This window comes from Lemur catta, chromosome 5 (assembly GCF_020740605.2).
Source record: "Lemur catta isolate mLemCat1 chromosome 5, mLemCat1.pri, whole genome shotgun sequence".
Classification (NCBI taxonomy): Eukaryota; Metazoa; Chordata; class Mammalia; order Primates; family Lemuridae; genus Lemur; species Lemur catta.
Genome location: NC_059132.1, coordinates 23,740,415 through 23,758,217, shown reverse-complemented (window position 1 = coordinate 23,758,217; position 17,803 = coordinate 23,740,415). Strand labels below are relative to the sequence as shown.

The window sequence follows — 17,803 nt, the reverse complement described above, 5'->3', positions numbered from 1 at the left end:
TATCATGAGGATTATAAGAAATGCAGCATTACTCTGGCAGCTCCAGACTATGCAACTTTGACATCAGAGGACATACCCTAGGCAAGGATAGAGGCAAAGTTAAAGAGTAAGACACCATCCTCCAGGTACCATTTTGAGCAGAAAAAAAAATCAACCATGTACAAATGGAGGAGACAAATACGAGAAGACTGAGTTTCTGGCAAACACCATGGAGACTCTGAGAAATAGTCAGACAAAATATTAATGAAAATGGTGGTCCTACTCATACAAGAGGGGCCAAAAGCCAGTGAGTGTTTAGTTATTACAGTTATTCTCATTCTTTCAAGTGGTAAGAACTGGAAGATATTAAAAACCAGGAAGAAAATTCCAGACTGTTAACAAGTCTATCTCTGGGTGGTATAATTTCAGGTGATTGTTGATGCCTTTAAATTTCCTGTATTTCCCAAAAATTGTCTACGGTGAGCATTAGAATTTTATAATCAGAAAAAAATTAGAGTTTTCTAAAACTCAACAATTCAATTCCAACAATGTAAAAATGCTATTTCTAAGATTAAATTTCTAGCTACACCAAAAACTGAAAACTGTGTTTCAGACCTCTGATTATGGCTTTTTCTTTATGCAAGGTAACTGCCATTCCTCTTAGAACTGGGAGTACATTTTACTATGGTAAATACCTTTCAATCAAAAATTATAATATTTAACTTTCAAAAAAAATTATACCTCCAAAATTTATTTTACCTCTTTACATTTGCAGTGTCACTTTTGGTTCACCTGTGTTTTACAACATCCTGTTCCAAAGTAGGAAGCTCATATTCATTGGCAGACCAGTGTCTTAAAATTTAGGTCTAGCACACATAGGTAGACAATACTGCTAAAGAGACAGAAGTTCTGAGCTATACAATCACCCTCACCAAATAATTTATATCAATTATCCATTTTATTAATACATGGTTGCATCTTATGCTGATTTTCATACATAAGATGAATTCCTAAAATTATGAAAATACATAACGAAGTTCACAATTGTTAAAATGCTCTTACAGCTTGTCTTTGGAAATTCTTTTCTCAAGCAATACAGAAAAAGCTCTTTGTAAACATAAACTTAAGGCCTGTTTAATATTAAACTTGTTTTACAGAGCAGAAATAAAATTTGAGGATAAATTCAACTTTTAGTCCTGTGTGATAATATTTATTTAGAAAATGAATATGAAAAAAAATTTGTTTTGGATACCTACCAAACCCTTCGCTTTCACTTAATATAAGTGTTCATGAAAAGTATTTTATTGGCAAATGAAAACTTTAAGTTCAGTTACACATTTCAAAACCGGAGTCACAGTCTTACCTAGAGATTTGATGTCCAGCATAGAGGAGCAGAGCAGTCAAAAAATATAGATAAAGCTGAACCAGATGCTGCCTGGGCAAGGTTAGCAGCACAACACTTAAGATATAACCTGTAGCACAAATTAAGAGAGAGATATAAATAAAATATGACTGACTCTAATTTAGACTCCCAATTAATTACACTAATAGAAAGAGCTTGAAATAAATTATTTTCCAATTAGGTTTCAACAACTTCTCAGGTTTTTGATTACGCTACCAACGTTAGGACAATACCACCACTACAGATTTTTCTGTTGAAATATGTATTACTGTATTTTTTACTTCTTTTGTAGATTTTTCTGCCTAACAATCAAATATATCACACAAAGGTGCAATATGATTTTTTTCATCATCTATCTTTCCTTGATGTCTACCTATTTGTTTTACACCAATTTTCTCTCATTGAACTGGGGGTCTCAATGTCTCTCCCTAAGGCTGCCCCTTCCATGTAATTCAAGATCTTATTTCTCCAACTCCTGAAGACCCTCTAACTTCTACATCTTCAGTCATCCCCCTAACACTAGTCCTCATCTTTGTTTCAAAGAATGTACAGGGCTCTTCCCCATCTTCAAAAAAAGAAAGAACTTCTCTTCATAGTGATTTCTCCTTTTCCTATTACCTATTTTTCTCATTTCACTGACAGATGTTTCAAACTATCTGTACCCAATGCCTCTATCTTCTAGCCATCTATTTACCTTCACCCTGTACAATCTCCAAACTCTCTTTTATCCTTCCACTCTGAAGAAACCTGGAAGTCAACAATTGCCTACTTGTCAAATCTAAAACATTCTGCTTATCCTTGGTCCAAGCATCAAGGCAACTACCCTCAGAAGGCTGTTGTTGTTTGGCTCTGTTACATGGATTTCCTTACCCACTAACTTCTCCTTCCATTTCTTTACACCTTCTCCAATGAACATTGGAAATTTGTCCCTAAACAACTGCTTTTCTCTATATTAAGTATCTGACACAAAGAACATATTTTGTAGCTTCAAATATGGGTATCCCTTCCAGATGTGTTATCAACAAATAGTTACTGAGAACCTGCCACGTATGCAAAAACACATTTCTTATTCTAAGTAGATGTCCCATGTCTCATGATGCCTGAGATATAGCCCATGTAAATGTTCTCATATTCAACAAGTACAAACTGAGCTCCCCTCCTCCTCCCTCAACAAGGAAGCTCAACCTCTTTCACTCTCCTAAATCCCATGCACTCTCACCCAAAACCTAAGTCATCTTTCCTCTCTTATCACCAACTCCTGCAGGGCCTTCCTCAGTAAGTTTCTCTCATGTTTCCCTTCCTTTCCAGTCCCTATATCCCATCCTAATCCATGCTGTAATGTAACAGTATACTACCTGCTATTCTTTCAGTCCCTTTCTATTCTCATACACCCCATACTTCATTACCAGGGCAATATCCCAACACCATCACTTTATCTTGACAATTCTCCTGCTCTAAAACCTTTAAAAGTTCTCAACTCCTCATCACTGATATTCTTGTACAATCTGGATCTAGTCTTATACCCTTCTATAACCATCTTCCACTTAATTAATGAGTCTTTATTAAGGCACAGATTTCTTATCCCCTAATGGCCCCTCTCATGCTGAATCATTCTAATTATGTCTAAAGCTAAGGAAACACAGGTGTTGTGCTTAGGACTAAAGAAAGAGAATTCAGGATTTCCTACACATCCTAACTTCACAGACAATCCAGCAGAAGCCAGAGATAAATATTTTTATTTGCTTTTAATTTCTTAAAATAATTTCTTCAGTTTTATTAATCCTTATCTCAAATGACTTCAGAGGTGTTTAAAGGGGCACTTATTACAGATAGTAAGCATTTCCAGTGCTTGGAGCTAAAGGACTCTCTAATCAGTCTATTGTGTGAAACTTCTCCTTAAATTCTTTTAATGGAACTCTCATTTTCCTTTTCAGAATATTCTTGTCATTCCCTTCTCCTGCATAACTCATATAAAATCAGCTGCCAAATCCTCTAGATAGAAGATATTCATTTTACCTATTCCTTCGCTTGTCCAGTCATTCAACCAACATGTAAAGTATGACCCATATGCATTCCTAGACATGGAAGATCCAAATAATAATAATGTAAAGAAATCATAGTCTAGTGAAAAGATAAACATGAACAAAAGTAATTATGATACAATATTGTTGCTATAATAAATGAACATCAGAAAGGCTATGGTTGATGAAGTTAAGTTTGATCTGAACCTCAAAGGGTGAATGGCTTTTTACCAGACTAAGAACAAAGTGGAAACATTCTAGGAAAATAGAATAGCAGGTACCAAAACTATAAAAGCACAAAAGGACATTTTCAGGGGACAGTAAATTCTGTAGCTTAGATTAGAATTTGGTGTTAATGTCAGGGTATTGGGAGATGATGGTGACAGAACTAGCAGCTAAAGCCTCAATATAAAGCCTTTATATAATAATAAAAGAGTTTAGACTGGGTTAATGGCTCTCAAATTCTTTAGAAATCCATCTAGGTGAGGTATGAAAAGAAAAAACAAAAAACAACAAAAACCCCATGGCTCATCTATACCATTTTCTCATTCCAGTGGAAAAATAACTCTGTAATAACAATAAAATATATCATACAAGAAAATTTTGATTATACATACTAACTCTAAAATGAGAATAGTATGAATGAACCATCCAAACTATAATGTACAAATAATCTAATTATTTGAAAAATACAACTCAAAAGTAGTTTATTTTTATTTGTATAAATTTATGGGGTACAAGTGAACTTTGTTATATACATAGATTGCACAGTGGTGAAGTCAGGGCTTTTAGGGTATCCATCACCTGAATAATGTATGTTGTACCCATTAAGTAATTCTCTTCATCTACTCCCCTCCCATCCCCTCATCCTTCCAAGCCTCCAATATCTATCATTTCACATGCTATGTCCATATGTATATAGCTTCCACTTGGAAGAACATGTGATATTTTCTGTGTCTGACTTGTTTCACTTAAGATAAAGGCCTCCAGTTCCATCCATGTTGCTGCAAATGACAGGATTCCATTCTTTTTATGGCTGAATAGTATTCCACTGTGTATATTAACATATACCACATTTTCTTTATCCAATCATTCACTGATGTACAATTAGGTTGATTCCATATCTTTTCTATTATGAATAGTTCTGCAATAAACATACAAGTGCAGGTGTCTTTTTGATATGATTTACTTTCCTTTGGGTAGATACCTACTAGTGGGATTGCTGGATTAAACGGTAGAGTTCTATTTCTAGTTCTTTGAGAAATCTCTAAACTATTTTCCATAGAGGTTGTAATTTACATTCCCACCAACAGCATATAAGCATTCCTTTTTTTCTGCCTCCTCACCAACAACTGTTGTTTTTTGTCTTTTTAATAACAGTCATTCATACCAGTATATGACAATATCTCATGTGGTTTTCACTCTCATTTCTCTGATGCTTAGTGATGTTGAGCATTTTCTCACATGCCTATATTTCTTCTTTTGAAAAATGTCTATGTATTTCCATTGCCTATTTTTTAATGGGATTATTTGGGGGTTTTTAATTGTTTGAGCTCCTTGTAAACTGTGGATATTAATCCCCTCTCAGATGCACAGCTTGCAAATATTTTCTCTCATTCTGCAAGTTGTTTACTTTGTTGATTGTTTCTTTTGCTGTCAGAGCTTTTTAGTTTAAGTCCCATTTGTCTATTTTTGTGCAAAAATTCCTATACTTTTGAGGTCTTAGTCATGAATTCTTTGCCTCGATCAATGTCCACAAGAGTTTTCCCTAGGTTTTCTTCTAGTATTTTTATAGATTCAGGTCTTAAATTTCAGTCTTTAATCCATCTTGAGTTGATTTTTGTATATGAGAAATAGGAGTCCAATTTACCTCTTTTACATTTGGCAATCCAATTTTTCCAACACCATATATTGAAAAGGGTATCCTTTACCTGGCGTATATTCTTGTTGACTTGGTCAACAAATGGTTGGCTACAGATATGTGGGCTTTATTTCTGAGTTCTCTATTCTGTTCCATTAGTCTGTGTGTCTATTTTTATGCCAGTATCATGCTGTTTTGGTTATTACAGGCTTGCAGTATAATTTGAAATCAAGTAATGCAATGCCTCCAACTTTGTTCTTTTTGTTCAGGATTGCTTTGGGTATTCAGGCTCTTGTTTGTTTCCATATGAATTTTAGAATTGCTTTTTCTAATTATGTGAAAAATGACATTGGTATTTTGATAGGGATTGCATTGAATCTGTATATTGGTTTAGGTGGTATAGTCATTTTAATGATATTAATTCTTCCAATCCATGAGCAAAGGATGTTTTTCCATTTGTTTGTGGCATCTATAATTTCTTTCATCAATGTTTTGTAGTTTTCCTCATAGAGGTCTTTCACCTCCTTGGTTAAATATATTCCTAGGTATTTGGGGGGCGGCGGTTTGCAGCTACTGTAAATGGATTTGCTTTCTTGATTTGGTTCTCAGCTAGATCATTATTGGTGTATAGAAATGCCATTCATTTTTATATGTTGATTTTGTATTCTGAAAGTTTAATGAATTCACTTATCAAATCTAAGAGTTTTTTGGTGCAGTCTAGGTTTTTCTAGGTATAAAATCATATTATTAGCAAATATACACAGCTATTCACTGCACAGGATTAACCAAACAACTCCTAACAAACTAAGTTGATAATTACAAAGCTAACCCAACAGTCATGTATAATTAAAAGGCAACACCAACAGCATTTAAAAATGATGACCTGCTTAAAACAACATTGATGAATCTAATAATTTCTGCTATTTAAAGATTATGATAGTACAGGAAGGAAAATGAGAACCTGGATTAAAATAGTAGCTTTGGGTATGGAGTGGTCAGAGTCAGCTATGAGATACATATATAAATAGGTCTCAGTAGTGATCTATGCTTGAGTGGTGAGAACAAGGAAGTGAAGATCTGATGTTTCTAGCTTGGGTAATCAGAAGATAGCTTTGCTATTAAGACAGGAAACACAGACAGGAGATAAGTTTGAAGTGAGGTAAAGGTGATGAATTCAGTGATTGGTCTGAAGTATCTAAAGACTATTTAGGTGGAAATGTCTAACAGGTAGTTAGAAATTTATTCATTCAGTGTCAAGAACTAGCTAGGTGCTAGGAATAATGAGATAATAGATAATTTCCTTCCAACCTTCAAGGAGCTCACAATTTCATTGGGAAGATAGATAAACATATAGACTCTTAAAATGCAGCATAATAACTGCTATGGTAGAAATGTGAACTGGGTGCCATGTGATCACAGAGGAGGAACACAAACTCCAGACTAAGGTGGTCAAAAAAGCAGTGGAAAGTAGAGATAGAGATTTCCAGCCAAAACTATATGATACCACTGAAACAACAAAAGACAAAAATTAAAAATAAATTCTGGGCACTATCAACACTTATGAAGTCTAAAGAAAAAAGTGAGAGTCCAGAATGAATGGTCAGAAAGTTAGGAGAAGAAACAGGAAAGAAACACTTTCAGGAAGGAGAAAGTGGTCAACAGCTTCATAAACATGGAAAAGTCTATAAAATGAGGACACAAATGAAGCTTGAATCTTGTTTTAGGTCTCTAATGATTTTAGTGATGGTAGTTTCAACAGAATTTTCACATCAATTTCTTCCTTTCCAACTTCTACATGCTAGTTCCGGCTCTCATTACCTCTTGCCTAAAATCCTATCTGGTTTTCTTACCTCTAGTTTCTCCCTTCCCCATCCATCATCCTATACAACACTGCCTAATCAATCTTAAAATGCAGCTCTAAAACCTTCACTGACCACCACTACCTATTAAGCTAAGAACAATACCTACCACATGTATTCAGGGCTCTTTACAAAAAGTCCCATTCGGCTCACGCCTGTTATAGCACTCTGGGAGGCCCAGACAGGAGGATCACTTGAAGTAGGAATTTGAGAACAGCCTGAGCAAGAGTGAGACCCCATCTCTACTAAAAACAGAAAAAATTAGCTGAGCGTGGTGGCGAGCGCCTATATTCCCAGCTCCTCAGGAGGCTGAGGCACGAGGATTGCTTGAGCCCCGGATTTTGAGGTTGCTGTGAACTAGGCTGACGCCACGGCACTCTAGCCTGGGCAACAAGAGGAGACTCTGTCTCAAAAAAAAAAAAAAAAAAAGGCCCCATTCTACCTCTCCAATATTATTTCTATTCCCCCTTTTATACACTATACATCAAAAACAGTTCTATAATTTTTTTTTTTTTTTGAGACAGGGTCTCACTCTCTCGCCCAGGATACAGTGCAGTGGTGCAATCATAGCTCACTACAGCCTCAAACTCCTGGGCTCAAGCAATCAAATCCTCCTGCCTTGGCCTCCCATGTAGCTGGGATTACAGGCATGTGCCACCACGCTTGGCTAATTTTTTCTACTTTTTTCAGAGATGGGGGGGGGGGGGGGTCTCGCTTATATTGCTCAGGCTGGTCTCGAACTTCTGGCCTCAAGTGATCCTCTTGCCTCGGCCTCACAAAGTGGTGGGATTACAGGCATGAGCCACCATACCCAGCCCTGTTCTACAATTAACATTCCACCAATTACATTTGGATAGTCACTTCTCTTTCCTGTTCTCAATAGAACGCATAATGGAAGGCTTCTAAGTTTAAAGGTATAATTATATTCCATAAACATAAACTTTACCGCTGCGTAATTTTTAAGCCCCTTGATAACAATCAGAAGATATAACGGAGGGGGGGGACCCTACTTACAATAACAACAAAAAAGACAAAATACCTAGAAATGAACTTAATAAATATCCAAAATATATGAAGAAAACTTTAAAATACTCCAGGAGGATTCAAAAGAAATCTTGAACATAGGTAGGCTTTGTTCTTGCATAAAGAAGAGTTTAGAATCTTTAAGGTATCTCTTCACCCTAACTTAAAAATTTAATAATAATGCAGCTGAATCCAGTGCATTATTAGGAAATAATGGTTAGGAAAGATGGCCTAAACTAATAAATAGGTGGAGACTACTGAATAGTTATCTAGAAAAAATAAAAATAATTCCAATGCTTTAGGAGGCGGAGGTGGGAGGACAGCTTGAGGCCATAAATTCAAGACCAGCCTGGGCAACACAGTGAGACACTGTCTCTACCCAAAAAAAAAAATACTTACCCAGGCATGGTGGTGCACGCCTGTAGTTCAGCTACTCGGGAGGCTAAGGGAGGAGGATCGCTTGAGCTCAGGAGTTTGAGGTGCAGTGAGCTATGATGATGCCACTGCACTCTAGCCACCACTACACTCTAGCCAGGGCAACAGAACAAAACCCTACCTCAAAAAAAAAAAAAACAAAAAGGGAAGGCTTTGCTAATTGACTCAAAATCCTAAAGCTTAAGAAAAAAATGATAAATTCAACCACACTAAAAAAAAAAAAAACCTCCCTGCCAAAAAAATCATAAGCAAAATGAGAAAATTAGAATTGAAAAAAAATCACCAACTGTTCACAAAGGGTTAATTTCCCTAATGTAGACCAAATGCCCACAAATTGGTAAGAAAAGAGTAATAATCCCACAGAAAAGCAAGCTGGGGATACGAACCGACAACTCTCAGAACAGGAAATACAAATTTTTCTTAAACAGATGAATAAATTCAGTCTCACTCAAAATAAGAGAAATGCAAATTAAAACTACATTGAATTTTTTTAAAAAATCAAACTTTCACCTACTGGAGTAGCCAAAATATAAATGTTTGATAATAGGTTGTTTTGATAAGGATGCAAGATTGCAGGAACTTTCAATGGTAAAAAGCTAAGGAGAGCAATATGAACATTACAAATGTATGTAAGTTGACCTTCAAACAACACGGGTTTGAACTTCAAGAGTCCACTTACATGTGGATTTTTTCCTTTGACCAAACTCAGAATGAAAATACAGTATTGTTAAGATGTAAACCCACGTATATAGAGGGTTGACTTTTTCTATACACTTTTCATTCTCTAGGGCCAACTGTGGGACTTGAGTATGTGTGAATTTTGGTATACACAGGCATCCTGGAATCCAATCCCCTGCATATACCAAGGGAGACTACTCTTTAACTTTACTTCTAGTAATTTAGCCCAAGGTTATATTTGCACCTGTTGAAATTATGGTTATCCAAAGTTATTTAGCACAACATTGTATGAAACAGCAGAGGACAGAAGCTATCTAAAATATCCACCTTCTTGGGCAAATCGATATTAAGAAAAAAAATAAAAATAAAATATCCATCAATAGAGTAAGTAGTTCAGTAAATTATGGTATATCCACACAAGGATACTATGCCACTGTAAAACAGAACTGGGAAGACGGAGGAATGAGGTCTCAACATTTAGTAAGAATCTTAAGATTTGGAAGAATGAAAAGTGTTATCATAAAAAAATAGAGTATAAAACTTCATTTCATAAATATCTAAAAGCAGTAGTTATGGATCCACAATACATCAACAAAAACCAAGGTTCAGCACCATGTATATTATGCTAATATCTGTATAAAAAGGGGAAAATATATGTATTTATGTATACTTATGTATATATAAAAAGATCTCTAGAATTATACAGAAGGAAATAATAACAGCTATTAATACTTGGTGCTCAGAATGAGAACTTAGTGGATGAGGAACAGAGATAGGAGAGATACTTTTCATTATATACTTTTTTATGCTTTTTGTATTTTTAACATAAATATATTATCCATTTTTAAAATTAAGAATTTTTAAAATGTATTTAAGGGTAAAATTCCGTAAACTGGAGCATTACACAAACACTATATAATATTGTGACAGAGGTTATTCCAACCAAAAAACTGTTCAAGTTAAAATATCTACTCATGTAATCAGTGAGCTTGCTCTACTATGGCACGTAATAAGTGTATTTAAGAAGGCTCAGTTGAATTCCCAAGTTATAAACCATAGAGTATGAACTTCTACTGTACTAGAACACATTCAATTTCTAAAATTAATGTTTCATGTTATTAGGCAGCTGTTTTATAATAAATATCTCAATCTATTCAGAAATAATGTATGATAAGCACATTTTTAAAACCACAGTGTGAATTACTTTGCTGCTTAAGCTAAAAAATCTAAGCCAAGTACCCAATTGTTCTTCTATAACTGACTGGAATGACTTTCCATAAATTGGCTAACATAGAAAGCCTTTAATAAAGGGCTAAAAATTACAGTGTTTTGCAACATAAAGGAATCTTCTCATTTCACATACTTTCCCAAGGTAGTGCCATTTGTAAGAAATAAGTCTATTGCACCCAGATGTTTTGCTTCTAGTATACTGTCTTTTCTACTACTATATCATACTTCTTCCCACAGTTGCTTGCCAGGTACTCTCTTAGAACTGTAAGAGTTCTCAGGACTAAGTTTTAGAACCCAGAAAGTTCTTCTATAGATAAAAATAAATCTCAGACAGGACAATTCCTCATGATTTCATACAAGATATATTTTGTGATAGGCTAATACAAATATAAATAAATTGTTTTAAATAAATTGTTTTATTTATATTTGTATTAGCCACTACATCATTCAAACTATGTCTGGAGTTCTACAATAACAATGTTAATAAAAATATATTTTTACACTCATTACATATAAACTAAAAACTAAGGATCATGACTTTTATTCCAAATAAATTTTATCTGTGTCATGCCTGTATTTCTTGACTTTAATTTGTTTACTCTCTCATCATTATTTTTACCACTAACCCCAAAGCATATCAATTGTAGTTCCAGGATTATTTCTTTTAAGGAAAAAAATGTTGTAGTACCATTTCTCACATTCTCACACTGTTTTTTAACTGAAATGAATGCTTTATCTTTTAGTTTGTTTCAGGGAACAATAAAGAATATTGCATTTAAAAAAGCCTGCTTTCTGAATTATTACCAGACCCCAAAATAAGGACAAATTAGAAGGGGCCAAATGTTTTGAAAAATATCTCTCATTATATATATTTCATCATATTAAAATCTAAAATGTTTTCTTCTGCCTTCCAGTTTTATCCAGTAAAACAAATCCAACACAGTCTTCTTTCCTCTAGTACTAATAATCTATATGCAATAATAACACAAAACCATAAACGAGATTCATAAACATTCATCAATAACTATATCACTGTCCCCTTAAGGCAATCGAACCACATTTTACCCAAATTCAAAAGTATACAAAGACATAAATCACAATGCTCACTATATGGTTAGAAAATGTAATGTAGACACTTACCTACATAATGCATATTAAGAGCCAAATACTTATACTGGAAAAGAGGGTTGTTACTAAGGCTACTTCTTTGGATCTGCTGGAAAAAGGAGCTGACATCCCATCTGTACAGGACATCCAACAGCATGATGCTTGGCACCCTCAGGGCCACATTTAACACTGCCTCCAGTTTCTCCTTTGCAGCCATGTTTTTTTTTTCTTCAAGCAGACCTAAAATTCAGAAGATACAATATATAAAAATAAGTCAACACAAACAGTTTAGATATCCTTTTATTAATCTATATGAATTGTCACACACTATACAAAAACTATGTTAGAAAAAATTCCTTAGCCATATCTACTGTTTTTAGGTATTCATGAAATAAGTTTTTTATTGTGTTTTCACACTGACCCTTCCAGGTCTGCCCAATCTTATGAGTCTAATTAAATATTTAGGCCTCAAACTGATTTTTTAAAAAACCACTAACTTCAAATCTAGGCACTCAGAAACAAAATACCATGTAAGAATACAGTAACTTTTACCCAATTAACTTGAAAAGAAAAATTCACTCCTATAAAATTCCTTGAAATTTATGTAGCTCTTCAAAGAGGGCAAATCTTGAATATTTCCTCTATGAAAAAACCTACGCAATTCAATAAAAAATTGGCAACTGTACATTTAGTTTGCAGCATCTCAGTATCCTTTTCCTTATTCACTTACAATTAAAATTGAATTACTATATTTACAATCCAGAGAACTCATGATATAGATACAGGAAGAGGAAATATTATTTGCAATATTATTTCCTTGACTCTTTAAACTTAGCCTAAAATCCCCATAATCTGCCTTCAAAGTGGGAAAATAAAGCTCATCAAATTCTTCCCTTGATGTACAGACAAATAGGCACAAGGAAGCCAGGCATTGAGTCTTCAGTCCCTGTGCTTGCATAGATGGCCATTAAATAAGAGAACAAAAACAAATAAATAAAGGGAATGAAAGGCAGTTATCAGTACGATCTACTATTTAAAAGGACAGTTCAGTGTAACACTGCTTCATATGGTAGAGCTGCAAATTAATCCAAGGAATTATAAGAGAACAGAGCAAATAAAAGTGGGTAAAGGATAATTTAAAGAATAAAGATAATTCTAGATTGTTGGCTCTGACAATATCCTTTTAAGAATTTTGCTGAGAAAGCTAAACACATTTCCAGCTTTGGCAGTAATTTCAGACATTACAGGACAAATGAAAACATTTATTTCTGAAGAAAATTATAGTGACAGACTGCTATGCTATGGTTAAATATTTGTCAGTATTTCCATCTCATCCTCCAATTTTCAAGGCTTCCTAGCTCAGATAGTTAAAAGCTAAAGGCAGCTCAACTTGGTACATCATTAATAAAAGTTTTTCAATAATCATATATCAATCATTCTCATAACCCAAATGTTGTTTTATAGATATATCCTACCAATAAGATAAAATTAACATTTTTATAGATAAGCACTTTAGTTCTGATTACTTTAAATGAACAAGACCATTTTCATAATTTTCCCACATAAGAAAACAATACTATTGTGAAAATCAAAACCAAATAGCTGTGTCCTAAGGAGGAAAAAGCACTGAAAAATAAAATCTCTAATCTTTAGCATTTATTGCAAACTACACCATTCAGGGACCTAAACTAGATTTATCAAAGTTCATGATACTATTTAAAAAAAAAAAAATCCTAGGAAAAAATATACCAAATATTCACAGTAACATCTTTTCAACAATGGGGCTAGGGGTGATTTTTATTCCCTTCTTCATTTTCTGTTTGTCAAGTTTTGTAGACTATATCTATGTATTATTTTATTGGGGAGAGGGGGAGAGTTTAAAAAATAAATTGTTGATGAAAAGTGTAAGCTATCTAGATGACTTCAAGAATATACAGGAAATAACTACTTACTCTGGTGGTCAAACTGATAACTCAAGTACAAGGGCTGTCTGGAAAGTATCCAGCCATAATTTTCATAATTTTTCATATTACGTGGCTGGATACTTTCCGGAAAGTCCTTGTAGATTTTTCTCACAAACCACCAGCCACATGTGAAAATCACCATGTATACTGAGATGATACTATCACTGACAGGTTATATACTATAATGCAAAAGTAACTATTTTTCCTTATTCTAGAATCCAATATAAATCACTACCTCTGTTTCTGTAAGTAACAAAAGGGGAGGAGGCTATTACTTAGTTAACGCTTCTATCTATATGTATCTCATCTGATCTGGAATCCTCCTCTATTTTTAATGTTTTGTTATTTTAAAATAAACCCACTTTCATCATTTATTGTAGCTCTTAAAGCAGTAAAGAAAGAAATCTAAACAATAATTAATCCTGCATTAAATAGCAAGATCTGCTAGGGGGAAAAAAAACTCCCTAATCCTTACAGAGGATAATCTATATTACAAAAGAAAGCCATTAGCAGAACAGTACGTGTTCCCTCTTAATTTCTACCCACCACTCCTACCTGACAAATATAACAAGAAGTAGAAAACAGAACTGTTTCTATAAAGAGAAAATCTTGGAACCTAAAGCTGTCAGTACAGAATAATATCCAAGAAGAGAGATTCTCAAACTCTTACTGCATAGTTAACTCATGACTCAAATGCTTTTAAAGAAGTACCTTGGATAGAATTAAGTGTGCCCATTTATTAATGGATCTACTGCTTACCAAATGTTTCATTTATTTCTGTTTGTGAGTGATATTTTAGCAAGTCCTTAGCAAGCTGGCCATGTATAAGGGCATGGAGAAAACAAATAACTGGAAAATCAAAGAGGAAAAAAAATTTTTTTAACTTTGAATCTTTCTAAAGTGAAAGTACATATGATAGGTGGTGACCATCACAAATAAGTACTGTACACTACACTCTAACATCACACACTAAACCAACATCTAAACAAAATTTTTAAATACTCATCTTGTTTGCAGATACCTGAAATACTCACACCTGCTAAGTCACTATAGTATACTAACATGAAGTAGAAATGGAGCCTTCTCTTCTGAGGTAGAGAATACCTCTGTAATATTTTGGTTCAAACCTTATTTGTCTTCTTCCAGATTTATTGTCAGATACGGCTAATGAGCATATTCTATAGTAGGAGAGAGCTCAAAATTCTCTTAAAACCAAAATAATATCAAATAATCCTAGAAAGCAAGCAGGAGAGCGGAAAACAAAGAAAATTTAAACGTTGGACATACCCAAAGCCAAATACATAAACTTCCTGTACTGGTTTACCTTCCATGCAAGATCTTAAAATTTCCTCCTTTAATTGTGAAAAGAACTAGGAAAGTAATATTCCAACATGATGTCCCTGCAGGTAATGTCAAATGTGACTCAAACTTAAAGATACTTTACACAATAAAACAGCTAAAAAGAAAAAAATAGACATTTCTTTCCAAATACCATATGAAAGGTTCAACAAACGCTAACCAAAACCATGACCTCTATGATTTCATTAAATAGCTTTCGCAGGCTTGGAAGCAACAATTAGTACTTACAAAAACAGTACTGTCTTATACTTGTATAATGTACAGTTCACCATTCAGATTTGTGGGTAAGGAAACACAGGGGGCTTCATTCTACACTTTTCTGAAAATACAACATTTTGGTTCCAAATATGAAGAAATCAAATCGTCCTGAACAATATGAAAAAATGTAAGTTTTTAAAGTCACAAGCTGCTCTCTGCTGAAGACCTATGTCAAATAAGAAATAGAAACGGAAAATGTGGGTTTTTTAATCCAAAAAACAAAAGAATAGTATTCACACCTCCTAAACTCTTTTTCAAAAAGGTAAAGCAAAAACAGGCATGACACATGACCTAATTTAAAATTATTCAGTAAAATACTTAATTTAGGACTGAAAGTTTCTACACCTTCCCCACCACCACCACCCCAAGAAGAAAAACACCATCATTTTCTTTGTCCCAACCAGTTAAAAAAAACAAATTCTACCATGAACTAAAACTGATCTTAAGAAACACACATTTTCTGCTGTCCGTTTGTTAGGATGGTAACCCCTGAAAACGTAAGAGAGCAAAGCTAGAGCCTAGAATCAGAAGTAAACTCAGCCCAGAACTGAGATGCCAGGAAAGAGAACGCACTTCTTACATAAGCACTGGCACATGTTTTAAATATAACTGGTCCTCCCCACTCCCACTCGTTGCTAGCTAACTTTGTATGTACCTGATTTTCACATAAACTACTAGCAATTTTGTGGTTTCTCATCATCTCCTAAACGGCAAAGATATAGAGTCCACTCTGAATGGGCCATCTTTCAACTTAAGGACAGAAGAAATAAAAACTGCTACCTCTACCATCGGGCGCTCAGCCTGGGTCACGACTGCCGCACCGACAGCTCATCCTTTTGGGCATGATTCAAGATTCAGCAGAACTGCACACTCCGTATTTTAGAAAATAAAGACACACAGTCCTCTCCTTTCCTTTCAGACTAGTTTCCTGTTTACTGAAGACTGCGATGCAAAGCCATCCATTAATCTTTGATGCCTGCTCGCTGCATAGGCCCCTTCCTCTCTCCCCGCACCTCCTCCCACCACGCCTGCTGATCTCACATGCGTTTGAACTATAGTAACCCCAGTCTAGCTCGTGGCAAGCAGGCAGCGCAGCAGCAGCAGTAGCAACCCAGCCGCAGCCGTCTCGGGGTTAGGAGATTACGTTCAGCAAAAACTCTGCCAGGAAGCAGGCCCGGGAGCTCTGCTCCCTGTCTCACCAAGGGTGCTGGCTCTGCCCCGCCACGCATGAAGAGGCTCGCGAAGAAAGACGCGGGCGAAGTTCCGCACCCCCAAACAGAAAGGGGACTCATTCCAGAAGGAAGGGCATGGTCTCGGGGCCCTTGGGTGGGGAAAGCAGAACTGGAGGAGGAGGACAGAGGGGATGGCAAGTGAGAGAGAAAACCACGGGACGAAAAGGGGCGAGGAGCCCTCTTACTGTAAAAAGGGACAGACAGGATGCAGAGCAATGGGTCCCCACCCGAAGAATGGCTTGGCAGGCCTTGCCGCACCCCCAAACCACCTTACATCGCAAGAAAGTGAAGAGGGTGAGCTTGGGGCTGCGTAGACCAAAGAAAGCGAAGGGGAAGAGGGGAAGGAAGCTTGGAAGCAAAGTGGACAAAGACGATAAAAAGGCAAAGTTGGAAATGGAAACTGGAAAAAAGGAGCTGGAGTGGGGCAGCTCTGCAAGAGTCTTTAAAAAGGCCTTGAAATGGGGTGCTGGGGGGCGAAGGGGGAGAGCCCCGAGTTAAGAGCATCTTCGGAATGTGAGCGGTATTTCCAGGCCCTGGAGAAGAGGGATGGAAGGGCGGGGGGCGGCCGAGGCCGCGGAGCTGGAGGAGGGGGCCGTGCGCGGGGCCCGGCAGGGGGGGGGCGAGTCGGAGGGGCCGGTCGGGGCCCGGGGACCGCGGGGGGGGCTGGAAGACGGGAGGGAGGGGGTGCTGTGGGGAAGCGGGGACGTGACTCCGCCCAGGCTGGAGGGAAGAGCGAGGGGAAGGGGGGAAGGGGGAAGGGGCGCAGGAGAAGAAGAGGAAGGAGCCGGCGGCCGGATGGGGGAGGGGAGGGAGGGCGTGCGGAGCGGGCTGGGGGCGCGGGGATGGGAAGCGGCCGGCCGGGAGGCTTGGTGACCTCAGGCTGCGGCCTCCCTACCTGCGGGGTGGCGCTGCGGGCCGGCGGGCTCCGCAACTCCCCGGCTCTCTCGCCCGCCCTCCGGTTCTCCTCGGGCGGCGGCGGCGGCGGGGGCCGGGACGGCGCGGCTCACAGCGGCGGCTCTTCCGCGCCGGGCCTTGGTCGCTGCGTCTTGGGAGGCGGAGGCGGCGGCGGCGGCGGCGGCAGCGACCCGACCCGTGCGGTCACCATCGTCCGCGGCGGCAGGCGCTCGCGGGCCGAGCCCCTCAGCAGCCGGCGGCGGCGGCGGCAGCCATGGCCTCCTGCGCTCGCTCCTCCCGCCCCCGGCGCTCTGCGGCGGCCGCGGCCCGGCTCCCGCGCTCTGCGCCTGCGCGCGGCCCCGCCAGCGCGGCGCGCCCCGCCCCCGCCCCCTCGCGCGCGCCCGCGCTCACTCACAGCCGCGCCGGCCGGGTGGTTCCCGCGCCGCCTCCGGTACGTGGGCGGGAGACGCTGCTCGCCTCTCCCCGCCGGCACGGCCGGGC

The 17,803-nt window shown here is 37.7% G+C and overlaps 1 protein-coding gene across 2 annotated transcripts in view; it reads right to left on the bottom strand.

Moving 5' to 3' along the window:
- RNF145 (ring finger protein 145) overlaps nucleotides 1–17,410 on the bottom strand; it is a 56,418-nt gene extending 39,008 nt beyond the window's left edge. Inside the window, exons 1-3 of one of the 2 annotated variants that reach the window (XM_045551267.1) lie at nucleotides 17,304–17,410; nucleotides 11,629–11,835; nucleotides 1,343–1,451 (exon numbers count right to left, since the gene is read on the bottom strand). In XM_045551267.1, coding sequence (XP_045407223.1) covers nucleotides 1,343–1,451; nucleotides 11,629–11,812 — 293 coding nt within the window. In that variant the 5' untranslated portion in view covers nucleotides 11,813–11,835; nucleotides 17,304–17,410. Of the gene's footprint in view, nucleotides 1–1,342; nucleotides 1,452–11,628; nucleotides 11,836–17,303 lie in introns of those variants that run through there. The other variant, XM_045551266.1, reaches the window with a different exon arrangement.
- Between the last annotated feature and the right edge of the window lie 393 nt (nucleotides 17,411–17,803).